This window comes from Bufo bufo, chromosome 2, assembly GCF_905171765.1.
Source record: "Bufo bufo chromosome 2, aBufBuf1.1, whole genome shotgun sequence".
NCBI classification, from domain to species: Eukaryota; Metazoa; Chordata; class Amphibia; order Anura; family Bufonidae; genus Bufo; species Bufo bufo.
In genome coordinates, this window is record NC_053390.1 from 564,074,459 (window position 1) to 564,088,946 (window position 14,488).

Sequence of the window (14,488 nt, forward strand, 5' to 3'; positions counted from 1 at the left end):
GTCCCTTATTAGATGTTTGCCTCATAGTTAGCGTTCACCAAGCAAAGTAAAAAGTGGTTGAGTCTTCTAATTATCCGCCAATAAAATCCCTGATGTAGGGTATTGCACTAAAAAAAATTTTTTGAACTCTATATGACAGCGGTATTTTTGCCCTAGATTTCACTGTAACTTATGCACCTCTAATCCCAGATGTGCTGTATATCAGAGTTTTTTTTTAACCCCAGTAAGCATAAGCCGTATTTGTGGCCTAAATTTCACAGTAACTTATGCACCTATAATCACAGATGTGCAGTATATAAAACAGTGTTTTTTCCACCCCGGTATGCGAAAGCCGTATTTCTGGCCTAAAATGAACAGTCCCTTATGCACCTATAATCCTAGATGTGCACTATATGAAACAGAGTTTTTTTTTTCACCCAGTATGCCTCAGTATGCCAAAGCCGTATTTCTGGCCTAAATGTAACACTCACTTATGCACCTATAATCACAGATGTGCACTATATGAAACAGAGTTTTTTTTTTTCACTCCAGTATGCCCCAAAATGAGAAAGCCGTATTTCTGGCCTAAATTTCATAGTCACTTATGCAGCGATAATCCTAGATGTGCACTATATAAAACAGAGGTTATTTTTAACCCCAGTGTCTCAAAGCAGTATTTCTGGACTTGCAGACATGCAGATATCTTGTGCTGGTGCACTATCGTTGCATAAAATCGCTGCCGATTATGTATTGACTAACTGAAAGAAAAAAAGTTCGTTTTCAGTAGTAGTTGGCTCAGGGCAGGCTTAAAGCAAATGTGCACTGCACCCACAAAACACATTTGCTGTAGATCGCTTAGTAAAGAAGCAGTTCTTCATAAGATTCCTCCCTTATCTCTACCTCACAGCAGCTGCAGCCTATCCCTACACTAATCCGAGCAGAGTGACAGGCGGCGCTACATGACTCCAGCTTATATAGAGGCTGGGTCACATGCTGCAGTTGGCCAATCACAGCCATGCCAATAGTAGACATGGCTGTGATGGCCTCTTGGGGCAAGTAGTATGACGCTTGTTGATTGGCTGCTTTGCAGCCTTTAAAAAAGCGCCATAGAAATCGCCGAACACAGAACCCGAACCCAAACTTTTACGTAAATGTTCGGGTCCGGGTGCCGAAAGTTTGGTACGAACCCGAACTTTACAGTTCTGGTTCGCTCAACTCTACCTGCAACCTTAGGATGCTGCCACATATACAGGCCCTTCTCATGGCCGCTGCCTGCGTACATAATGATCTCAGCATTAATTAATGTAGGAGCATCAGGTACTTATGCACTTGACAAATGGCCGCAGGTGTCCTCCTGAACTTAACTTTATCACCGTCCTTTAGACAGTGATACAGTTGAATACTGTGGTGAAGGCGGCAGGATTTTGTGCTACATTTTGGTATTTGGTTCTGCTGAAGCTGTATTTTTCTGCTGCTCTGTCGTATTTGGTTCTGCTGGGGCTTTATTTTGTGTTGCACTTGGTTTTTCTGGCCCTGCCTACTTCTGTTGTTCCTGCCTATTTGTGCTGGTCCTGCCTACTTGTGTGCCCTTTCTTCTGTCAATTTGAGAATATGTAATTAGGAACATCCAGCTTCTCCTCTCTCTGAATCTTGCTGACTTTTCTAGCATATGGAGACTTTGAAGGATGATTTGGACAGGTAAAGCCAGAAAAAGATGAGGATGGTCATCATTAAGACCTGACCAATAAGAGGTGCAGACTAGATAATATAGGTTGGCATGCTGGCAGTGGGATAACAAAGGCTTCTATCTTATCAGTAGTGAATTACATATCTTGGTTTATGGGTAATGTAGGAATGAGTAAATGTAGGAATAAATAAAACTGATGCAGAATAAGTCTCCCTGCACTCTCTCCGCATTCTCCCTGCACTGTTCCTGCACTGTCCCTGCACTCTCCCTCTCCAATATTTTTCTATTAATAGTTTTCAGCAACACTGCCCCAAGCACATGAGCGCTTGCCACGAAAGCCCCTATGCTCAGCTCACAGGACAATGGCAGAGACTGCATGGGATGAGGGTTTTATAGGGCTGTGACATCACAGGAGATGGCTATCTGCAGATTGGCAAATTCCGCTTCGAGTGTTTCGCTTTGCTCAACACTACCCTTTATATCACTCTGCAATAAAAAAGTAACTGTTCTAAACTTTCAGTTGACTGTATGTAATTGATTCCTTAGTATGCTAAGATTTAAAGGGTGTGCTAGGTCTCTTAAAGAGACTAGCTTTGTATGGAGATTAAATGCAAGTCCTCCATGGTAAGGAAACTTAAGATTTTGCTAAAATGGCATTCATTGATGGATTTTTTAAAGGATGGCAACCTTCCTAAAAAATTGGCTGTCATTGAAATTTTATTACTGTAAAGCATCGTTAACATTTTTCCTTGCACAGAATTAAAAGTAAGATGCAGAGCATTTAGCTATTAATTAATCTAAACATCTTTTGTTAGGTCTCTCCAGGATCTTTCAAGACAAACAGATATTCCTTATGGCACAGTCTTGGATTCTGCTGTATATGATCATGTTCGGGTGAAAGGTATGAATCCATTTGAGCGGGACAGCATGTATTCACAAATGTGGCGGATGATTAACAAGAGCAATGGAACAGAGAATAATGTCCAGGAATCTCTAGAGGGCATACAAAAGGTAAAACAATTTATTTTTCTGCATGAAATGCTATAATGTATTGTCATCTATGATTGAATAGTAGATGTAAAGATTTATGATTCATAAGAGAATATCATGTATAAGCTTTATTCTCTATCAAGGTTCCTTGGAACCTGACCAGTGGTTTCCCAGAAGGCATCAGGCAAAAATTGCCAAAGATAAATGGGAGCATACAAAGCCAGCAAATTATTTTTTACCAACTAGTCTTCAAAATGTATATAGAACCTTAAACCCTGAGAACTGATTCTGCCATCTTGAATGACAAATAATAGGTCAAGTAATATCTTAAAAGGGAGGTGTAGGTAATGATATTTGTAGCATATCTCTGCAATATGCCACCTTTGTCACACTGATATCTGATAACTGTTGAATGTTGATTATTTTTGACTCATATTGATGTCTATTGGGTTTTATTTGAACACTACATAGGGCCAGATTTATCATTAGCTCAGGTCAGAATAATGGAGTGAAAAAGTCCCCAAAAAAGTCCCAAACGCTAAAACTGCGCACAAATTTGCGACTTTTTTCAGCTCTGCACTATGCTCGCCAGTTTTCTGAAAGTGGGCGTGTTTTCTTATGTAAATGAATCTCTAGACAGATTTACTATTGGGACTATTTAAAAAGTCGCAAAAAAGTCGCAATTTCACTCCAGTGAGGACCATGCTTATCTTATGAGACTTTTTAATAGAACATGCAAATTATTCATAAAAACGTGCGACTTTTTCGTAAAGATGTGCGACTTTTGTAAAGCTGCTTACTGACGGATAAACTGCTACCGTCAAACCACATTTATTACAGTCTTAATGGGCCGATCATAAATCTGACTTGGCTAAAACTGACTTTAGCCATATGTTAAAGTGGAGTGAGCTGTCAGAGTCATGATAAATCTGGCCCATAGTCTTTTCAGTATTGTCAATGGCCCAAAAGTAGTGATGAGCGGCAGGGGTCATATTCGAATTTGTGATATTTCGCGAATATTTTGTAGAATATTCAGCATATATTCGCAAATGCGTATATTCGTTATATTCTACATTCTTTTTTTTTACGTGAAAATCGGCAAGGTAATGATCGCGTAATATGCGAATATTGTGAACTTAGTACAGGCATGTGTCAAAAACTAATATATAGCACTATAGAATATAGTGCTATATATTCGTTTTTAGAATATTCATAATTTTTTCCATCTAAACACATGATTCCTCCCTGCTTCTGGCTTGTAGGCCAATGAGTCATTGGCTCACAAGCAACTTAAGCAGGGAGGAATCATGACTTCAGATGGAAAAAAAATGACGAATATTTTAAAAAACTAATATATAGCACTATATTCAATATAGTTTTTTAGAATATTCGTCATTTTTTTCCATCTGAAGAGAACATATGATTCCTCCCTGCTTCTTGCTTGTGGGCCAATGATGTAATTGGCCCACAAGCAAGAAGCAGGGAGGAATCACGTGTCCAGATGGATGAAAATGATGAATATTTGTCATTACGAATATATAACACTATATTCTAAATATTCGCAAATTCTCAAAGTGCCGATATTCACGATTAAAATTCGCCATTCGAATATTCGCGCTCAACACTACCGAAGAGAAGCAAATGGGGTCATTTATCAAACTGGTGTCAAGTAGAACTGGCAACCAATCAGATTCCACCTTTCATTTTTGACAGCTCCTTTGGAAAATGAATGGCGGAATCTGATTGGTTGCTATGGGCAAATGAGCCAGTTCTACTTTACACAGTTTTGATTAATGACCCCAAAAGTACTTTCTTAACATCACTGACACTGCAAACTCAGTGTGACTTTTTCTGATCCACTATCCGTGGGACTTTGGTGGCCTTGGCATATAATTTCAATATATCACTAATACCTGTGCTCTAACAACCTCTTTAAATTTGTTTGGTCATTAAGCTCATTATTGTATTACAAAAACATATATCTAAAATATTAATTTATATATAATTTACATCAGAGATTTATTAATTGAACAGTGGGAGGCACATGATGTTACAATGAAGGCATAATGGATCATTCATTATAAACATAAAATGCATAAAAATAAGTTTTTAGGGCAGGAGGAGAGAAGAATGCATGCGCAGAATTAGAGCCAAGGAATGGCAATGGCTGTCAAACTATAAAAAATACAAGCAATATCCAATGTAAAAGCTCTTCAGGCAGTACAATAACTAATCTGTCAGAAGTGATTCAGAGAAACTGAGAACAGGGTAGAAGATATTAATCACTTGTAGTTTTCAAGGTGTTTTTGTCATATTTTGGAGTTTCAGACAATGTTGTTCTTTATGTCTTTCAACAAGACATCATAGTTTTAGAAAGTGTTATTTTTTTGGACAAAAATGCCCCAGAGGATTTGGAAGGTAAGATTAATTTTCACTGTATAAATTTTATACAGTGGCAAGGCTCCATAGGAAAATATTGACTGTCCAATAAGCTGCAATGGTAATTTGTTACAGTCTATGGGACAATCGATTTAACGATTGCATGTTCAGGTTCCCTAAGGGGACTTAATAAAAGTGTAAAAAAATTGTTAAACTTTTATAAAATTTAAATCACCCCTTTCCCTATAATAAAAATAACAATAAGATAAACAATAAAAAATAAATATCCTTTGCACCTAAACCATTAAAATATAAATATATATTTATCCAGTACAGTGAACATCTTAATGGAAAAAAAAAAAGACCAAATTGGCACTTTTTCAGGACTTCCTTAAAAAATTTATAAAAGTGATAAAAAAAATTCATACACACTCCAAAATGGCATCAATAAAAACTAAAGATTCCTCAGCAAAAAATGAGCCCTTATTCAGCTCCATAGACATAACTCTAAAAAAAAAAAGTAATGGGGCCAGAATATGACAATGCAAAGAAAAAAATATTGTTTTTCAATTTTTTTTCTCTATTAAAACCAAGCAAAACTAAATGTGAAAACATTGTAATCGTACTGACTCAGAGAATGAAACTAACAGGTCAGTTTTACCACATAGGAAACACTGTAAAAATGAAACCAATAAAACTATGGCAGAATTACTTTTTTTCTAATTCCATCCCATTTTCACCCACCCATTACATTATATGGATGCCAATAGAAATTACAACTTGTCCCACAAAAGCAAAGCTTCATACGGCTATATGAACAGAAAAATAAAAAGGTTATGGCTCTGGAAAGGCAGGAACTAAAAAACAAAAATGAAAAAATAGAAAATGTCAAGGTCTTGAAGTGGTTAATCAGCATTACTTGTCTCTGTCTTGTTTTTTATATTGATCATATTTTAGAAAGATTTTATACAACATTAAATTTAATTGTATGAGCATTTGGTATCCTTTGTTAATTTTTTTATTTAAACTGATTGGTAAAGGCAGAATATGGGCATTCGATGGAACATTTCACAGTTAAAATCTTTAATTTATTCACTTTTAGCATCAAACAATCCCTAATGCCTAATTAAGAATAATAGCCTTATATATATCTGAATGTAAAACATTTACTTGAGCCCACAAAAATTAGAGACTATGTCCTGTTTTACTTCCACAATGACTTTACAGTTGGCAAGAATGGATAGAACATTAGGGATCTATAAAATGAAACACCACTAGCTACATCAATTATAATTAGGATTGAACCGTTCTGACACCAATTTATTTTCTTTTGGCAGGGTGTCAGTATTGTTTCAGAGGAACCTAGCAATACATAGAAAACTAATATCCTAGCCTAGAGATTACCAGCAGCTATATAAACCACTCGTTATCATTTAAAGAATTTGCTGCTTTTCATTGGGTCATGTGGGACTGGGGGACGCAATGATGGCCAGCATTCATAACCTATACTCGAACCCCTCTGCATCAGTCAAGGTGAACGGTCAACTTTCACTGACATTTTCAATACGAAACAAAACGAGACAGGGTTGCCCCCTCTCCCCCTTGTTTTCATGTCCCATAAGAGACAATCACAATATAACTGGGATTCAGGCAAATCTACCATACTGTTTACATACCCTAGAGGTCCTGTCCATAAGATGGACACTGATAGAGGGTCATGTGATCAAACAAATCACTCAGCCTCCTCCATTCAAACACACTGCACCTGCACTAAACTCCCATATATGAACGGGAGAGACTGAGTGGTTTGATTGGTCACACAACCCTCCATTGGCAACCATTTCATAGACAGGACTTCCTTTAAGACAGTAGAAAAGACTTGGCCAACAATATGTCATATCTTATGTAATATAGAAAATTGTGAAGAATGACAGTAATCAGAAAGTGGCTAACCACTTTAAGTATATGACAGGGGACATGCACACTTGTTCAGAGTATTGTAGCTGCAGGAGGATTTCCATAGATAAAAATAGTTCCTAAAAGCATAAAGACATTATCTTTTATTTGAAAACATAAAGCTAAGTGCACTTAAAAGCAATATTTCTTATAACCATGATTAGAGGTTTTAACGTTTATATTATTGTAATCCTAAGCCTAGAACAAATGGTTATAATTTAGATCTTGAGTTATGAAAAATATACCATTAAGTTCTGCAAATGTAGAATTTTACATAACATGACAAAACATAATGTATTATTTTACCGGAATAGTCATTAAGGCACCATTATTTTATAAAAGTTATGTAAATACATTTATACTATTGTATTGAGTGCTACACCGCAGAATGCCACAAATCCAACTGTCCCACTGTGTCAATCACTGACGCCCATCCATTGTTCTACAATTCTATGTAACAGCCAGAATGGAGAATCTCAAATAATAATAATTTCAAATGTTAAGAAGTAAAAATGTTAAAACATTTATTCTTATAAATGAAGAAAAGGAAACCAGAGTCTATTGAGCACTATACATTTTGATATCAATTGTATGACACTATTATTATCACACTGTATAGTACTGTTACTACAGGGGTGGGCCATTTATATGGATACACCTTAATAAAATGGGAATGGTTGGTGATATTAACTTCCTGTTTGTGGCACATTAGTATATGTGAGGGGGGAAACTTTTCAAGATGGGTGGTGACCATGGCGGCCATTTTGAAGTTGGCCATTTTGAATCCAACTTTTGTTTTTTCAATAGGAAGAGGGTCATGTGACACATCAAACTTATTGGGAATTTCACAAGAAAAACAATGGTGTGCTTGGTTTTAACGTAACTTTATTCTTTCATGAGTTATTTACAAGTTTCTGACCACTTATAAAATGTGTTCAATGTGCTGCCCATTGTGTTGGATTGTCAATGCAACCCTCTTCTCCCACTCTTCACACACTGATAGCAACACCACAGGAGAAATGCTAGCACAGGCTTCCAGTATTCGTAGTTTCAGGTGCTGCACATCTCGTATCTCGTATCTTCACAGCATAGACGATTGCCTTCAGATGATCTTCAGATGATCCTTCTCTGAATCTTCGGATGATGTTATGCACAGTTGATGATGATAGATGCAAAGTCTTTGCAATTTTTCGCTGGGTAACACCTTTCTGATATTGCTCCACTATCTTTCTGCGCAACATTGTGGGAATTGGTGATCCTCTACCCATCTTGGCTTCTGAGAGACACTGCCACTCTGAGAAGCTCTTTTTATACCCAATCATGTTGTCAATTGACCTAATTAGTGTTAATTGGTCTTCCAGCTCTTCGTTATGCTCAAATTTACTTTTTCCAGCCTCTTATTGCTACTTGTCCCAACTTTTTGGGGATTTGTTGACACCGTGAAATTTTGAATCAACGTATTTTTCCTTTAAAATTATACATTTACTCGGATTAAACGTTTGATCTGTCATCTAGTTCTATTACAAATAAAATATTGACATTTGCCATCTCCACATCATTGCATTCAGATTTTATTCACAATTTGTTTAGTGTCCCAACTTTTTTGGAATCCGGTAAATGGTTTTATTCTTTAGTCCGAATATTCCCACTTCGAATATTTTATCTTTGTTTCGGATAGTTTTATTCTTGAACATGGTCATTGTCCATTTCAAATATTTTTATTATTTTTTTCTCCGAATGATTTATTCAGAATATTATTCAGAATATTTTATTCAGAATATTTTATATATATTCTTACTAATATTTTTTTATATATATTCTTATTAATATTTCTATTCCGAAAATGTTTCATGGTAATGTTTAATGTGTTGATGTCGAATATTTGGACTTTGAATATATAGTTGTTTCGAATTTAGTGATCCAAGTCGGCAATTAGCAGCATAAACGCACAGATACCGCAGCAACTCAAACTGCGTTTTACACAGTAAGGGCAACATCGCACAGAAAACTAAAACTGTATGGACAGACACACAGTGGAAAAGTCAGCATTTTCGGTTTGTGATTCATGCCGGGTTTTGCTTTCAACACCGTGACCATATAAAATAAGCTTATGGGGGGGGGGGTTCCGATCACCACTGAAGAAGGGGACACTTCAACCCCGAAACGCGTCTGGTCAGACCCCCCATCTCTTGAAAGGTAGTGCACTACATAAAGAAGGAGAAAGACCGGTGCCTAATATTTGTCTAAAGGTCCGCGTGGAAGGTAATACTATATTGAGTCCGGAGCCAAACCGGCGGGCTCATATGCAGAGATCCACCACGCGGCAAACAAACAGCCTGTTGGAGACAAAGAAAATATTCTACTTAAGTCTGCAGGATGGCCGTGGTCGCATTGTCCGGGTAAGACCGTTCCGACACTGAGGTCGGTGTGCCTAATACAAACTTATACACTTACCTTTAGCGGGACGCCGCTAAGTTAAGTATACAGCGGGACACCGCTGCACATCAGTTCAGCTTTTTCTGTGTCAACCAGTATCAGATCAAGTGTTGCTGTTCTAAGACAGTGTGCGATATACAGGAGTTATTGACCCTGTGCTTTGTCTGCTGCTGCTAATTGGGACTGTGTTACGGACTTGAACTTGCTCTGTTGCTCTTATTGTCATCATTGCTGCTACTCCCGGTTATTATTGTTTTGCTGCTCTTACTGATATTATTGCTGCCACTCCCGGGTATTACTGTTATTATTTTTAGAGGATCACGTTGCTATTTTTAGAATATCACGCTGTTATATTAATTCATATTTATTTCGATACGATTTTTATGGAATTTTTTTCGAAATTTTATATAACTTGTTAGCTGATTCCTTGATTCCTTTATTGTGATTTTTTTTGTCTATTCATGATTGCTGTTTAAGAGGGAAGAATAATTTTTAAACGTATGTGATTTTAAGTCTGTCTTACCATTGTATTACACCCCAATAAAACGTAGTGGCCCAATATCCTGAGGTGTGCCCAGTCCTTTATATACAGATTTTTTTCCATGTTTGAGTAGTGGGGTGATACTACTCAACTGTGGGCACCCCGGTTTGGTGGTCCAACAACCTTGTGCGTCTGACTAGCTTTATTGAAAAACAGCATGGGTTTACTTCAGGGAGATCATGTCAAACTAATCTTATTGATTTTTTTGATTGGGTCACTAAAATAATAGATGGCGGAGGTGCAGTAGACATCGCTTATCTAGACTTTAGTAAGGCATTTGATACTGTCCCACATAGAAGGCTTATCAATAAATTGCAGTCTTTGGGCTTGGACTCCCATATTGTTGAATGGATTAGGCAGTGGCGGAGGGACAGACAACAGAGGGTTTTAGTCAATGGAGTATATTGAGACCATGGTCTTGTTACCAGTGGTGTACCCATATTGTTTAATATCTTTATCAGCGAAATTGCAGAAGGCCTCAATGGTAAGGTGTGTCTTTTCACTGATGACACAAAGATTTGTAAAAGGGTTGATGTTCCTGGAGGTATACACCGAATGGAAAAGGATTTAGGAAAACTAGAGGAATGGTCAAAAATTTGGCAACTTAAATCTAATGTTGATAAGTGCAAGATAATGCACCTGGGGCGTAAAAACCTAAGAGCAGAATATAAAATCAGTGATACAGTCCTAACCTCAGTATCTGAGGAAAGGGATTTAGGGGTCATTATTTCAGAAGACTTAAAGGTAGGCAGACAATGTCATAGAGCAGCAGGAAATGCTAGCAGAATGCTTGGGTGTATAGGGAGAGGCATTACCAGTAGAAAGAGGGAAGTGCTCGTGCCGCTCTACAGAGCACTAGTGAGACCTCATTTGGAGTATTGTGCTCAGTACTGGAGACCATATCGCCAGAAGGATATTAATACTTTGGAGAGAGTTCAAAGAAGAGCTACTAATCTAGTACATGGATTGCAGGATAAAACTCTCAGGAAAGATTAAAGGACCTTAACATGTATAGCTTGGAAGAAAGACGAGACAGAGGGGATATGATAGAAACTTTTAAATACATAAAGGGAATCAACAAGGTAAAAGAGGAGATAATATTTAAAAGAAGAAAAACTGCTACAAGAGGACATAGTTTTAAATTAGAGGAGCAAAGGTTTAAAAGTAATATCAGGAAGTATTACTTTACTGAGAGAGTAGTGGATGCATGGAATGGCCTTCCTGCAGAAGTGGTAGCTGCAAATACAGTGAAGGAGTTTAAGCATGCATGGTATAGGCATAAGGCCATTCTTCATATAAGATAGGGCCAAGGGCTATTCATAGTATTCAGTATATTGGGCAAACTAGATGGGCCAAATGGTTCTTATCTGCCGACACATTCTATGTTTCTATGTTTCAGCGTGGATGGGTAGAAGAGGAGGAAGAGGATGAGGATATTGAGATTCATCCTCCTGATGATGACAGCGAAGTCTTGTCTGTTGGGACTCTGGCACACATGGCTGACTTTATGTTAGGCTGCCTTTCGCGTGATCCACGTGTTTTACGCATTTTGGTCAACACCAATTACTGGTTGTTCACGCTTCTCGACCCCCGCTGCAAAGAGAACTTCTTTTCTCTCATTCCTGTGGTGGAGAGGACGAGCAAAATGGTGCAATACCAGAAGGTCCTTGTGGAAGAATTGCTCCAAAAATATCCAGCTGACAACTCTGGCGGCAGAGAACGTAGTTCCTTGGGCAACCAAGGAGGGGAGACAAGAGGAACACACAGCAGTTCCAACAGAGGCAGGGCAACACTCTCCAAAGCCTGGGACAGTTTCATGGCACCCCGCCAGCACCCTTACCCTGATGCGCGGCCTAGTGTCACAAGGAGGGAAAATTTTTGGAAGATGGTGAAGGAGTACGTAGCAGACCGTGTCAGCGTCCTCAATGATCCCTCTGTGCCTTACAACTACTGGGTGTCCAAGCTCGACACGTGGCACTGGCACAAACTGGCGCTCTATGCCTTGGAGGTGCAGGCCTGTCCTGCCGCGAGTGTTTTGTCAGAGCGAGTATATAGTGCTGCTGGGGGCATAATAACTGATAAGCGCATCCACCTTTCAACTGAAGATGCTGACAGGTTTACTCCTATCAAAATGAACAAGGCCTGCATTGTCCCTGACTTCTCTACTCCACCAGAGGAAATCAGCTGAACATAAAGGCACTTTATATGTGTTTTTTATGATGTATTGAATACTTGTATTTCCATACACCCCTGACCCCACAAAAAAGAGTATATGGTTCAATCTTCCTTTTCTCGTCGTCCTCCTCCTCCTGTTCCATCATATCAACATGCTTATTAGTCTGCCCTCGCTCCTAATGTTGTAGAGGGTCAGCTCACCTGCAGGCCCTCGCACATTATATTTTAGAGGGTCAGCTCATTAGCAGGCCCTCGCCTACAATCTTTTAGAGGGTCAGCTCACCTGCAGGTCCTCGCATATAATGTTTTAGAGGATCAGCTCACCAGCAGGCCTTTGCATATAATGTTTTAGAGGGTCAGCTCACCAGCAAGCCCTCACCTAAAATCTTTTAGAGGGTCAGCTCACCTGCAGGCCCTCGCATATAATGTTTTAGAGGGTCAGCTCACCAGCAGGCCCTCACCTAAAATCTTTCAGAGGGTCAGCTCACCTGCAGGCCCTCGCATATAATGTTTTTGAGGGTCAGCTTACCAGCAGGCCCTCAACCATAATGTTTTACAGGGTCAGCTCACCAGCAGGCCTCACCTACAATCTTTTAGAGGGTCATCTCACCTGCAGGCCCTTGCATATAATGTTTTTGAGGGTCAGTTCACCAGCAGGCCCTTAACCATAATGTTTTCCAGGGTCAGCTCACCAGCAGGCCCTTGCCCATAATTCTTTCAATGGTTAGCTAAGCAGCAGGCACTTGCGCATAATTTTTTCAATGGTCAACTCAGCAGCAGTCACTTGCCCATAATTTTTTTGATGCTCATATCAGCAGCAGGCACTTGCCCCTAATGTTTTAGAGAGTCAGCTCTGCAGCAGACCCTCACACCAAATGTTTTTGATGGTCAGCTCAGCAGCAGGCCCTCGCCCGTAATGTTTTAGAGGATCAGCTCACCAGCAGGCCCTTGCATATAATGTTTTAGAGGGTCAGCTCACCAGCAGGCCCTCACCTACAATCTTTTAGAGGGTCAGCTCCCCTGCAGGTCCTCACATATAATGTTTTAGAGGGTCAGCTCACCAGCAGGCCCTCACCTACAATCTTTTAGAGAGTAAGCTCACCTGCAGGCCCTCGCATATAATGTTTTAGAGGGTCAGCTCACCAGCAAGCCCTCACCTAAAATCTTTTAGAGGGTCAGCTCACCTGCAGGCTCTCGCATATAATGTTTTAGAGGGTCAGCTCACCAGCAGGCCCTCACCTAAAATCTTTCAGAGGGTCAGCTCACCTGCAGGCCCTCGCATATAATGTTTTTGAGGGTCAGCTTACCAGCAGGCCCTCAACCATAATGTTTTACAGGGTCAGCTCACCAGCAGGCCTCACCTACAATCTTTTAGAGGGTCATCTCACCGGCAGGCCCTTGCATATAATGTTTTTGAGGGTCAGTTCACCAGCAGGCCCTTAACCATAATGTTTTCCAGGGTCAGCTCACCAGCAGGCCCTTGCCCATAATTCTTTCAATGGTTAGCTAAGCAGCAGGCACTTGCGCATAATTTTTTCAATGGTCAACTCAGCAGCAGGCACTTGCCCATAATTTTTTTGATGCTCATATCAGCAGCAGGCACTTGCCCCTAATGTTTCAGAGAGTCAGCTCTGCAGCAGACCCTCACACCAAATGTTTTTGATGGTCAGCTCAGCAGCAGGCCCTCGCCCGTAATGTTTTAGAGGGTCACTAGCCGACCCTTGCTCATAATGTTTTTGAGGGTCACCAGCAGGCCATCAATTATAATTTTTCAAGGGTGTATGATACCCTCCTTTATGTGTAATAAAGGGTCTATTGGAATGCCGGTTCCTTGTAATTTTTGGCAGCCCTTTCACTTAGTGCATAGGCTTTATGAGTGTAGGAGTCCCACTACCTGAACAATTGTACCATAATGTGAATGAGGCCCTCCATCATGTGATATACAGGTTGTATCAGAGTGCCTCTTCCTTGTAATTTTTGGCAGCACTTGCACTTTATATACAAGTAAATATATAGAAAAGAATGTTTTCTAACAATTTTTCCTCTAAAATAGATTTTATCTTCGGTTTTGTGCGTATTATTGTCAATCTGTAAAAGTGGTGTACTACTCGGACAACATTGTTCCCAGCAGCGACCTGAGAGTCCAAGATGCATCCAGACATCCTCCCCATGCTGTTCCCAAACCATTCCGGTGGTGTTTCCTTCAATTTCTGACCTTTCCCTATGAACCAGACACCCTCCCCTCTTCAGAGCAGGGGGTGCCTGGTTTAATGCTCGGGTTCTCCCATTGAATTCCATTGTGCTTGGGTGCTCGGTAGAGCACCCAAGCATTACGAGTTGCTCGA

The 14,488-nt window shown here is 39.5% G+C and overlaps 1 protein-coding gene across 2 annotated transcripts in view; it reads left to right on the top strand.

Annotated features, from left to right (window-relative positions):
• Window positions 1-14,488, top strand: part of GRID2 (glutamate ionotropic receptor delta type subunit 2) — a 1,570,293-nt gene that overhangs the window by 1,332,815 nt on the left and 222,990 nt on the right. For both annotated transcript variants that reach the window (XM_040418160.1, XM_040418161.1), the window contains one exon: window positions 2,482-2,677. In XM_040418160.1, the coding sequence (XP_040274094.1) occupies window positions 2,482-2,677 (196 nt within the window). The remainder of the gene's footprint in view (window positions 1-2,481; window positions 2,678-14,488) is intronic.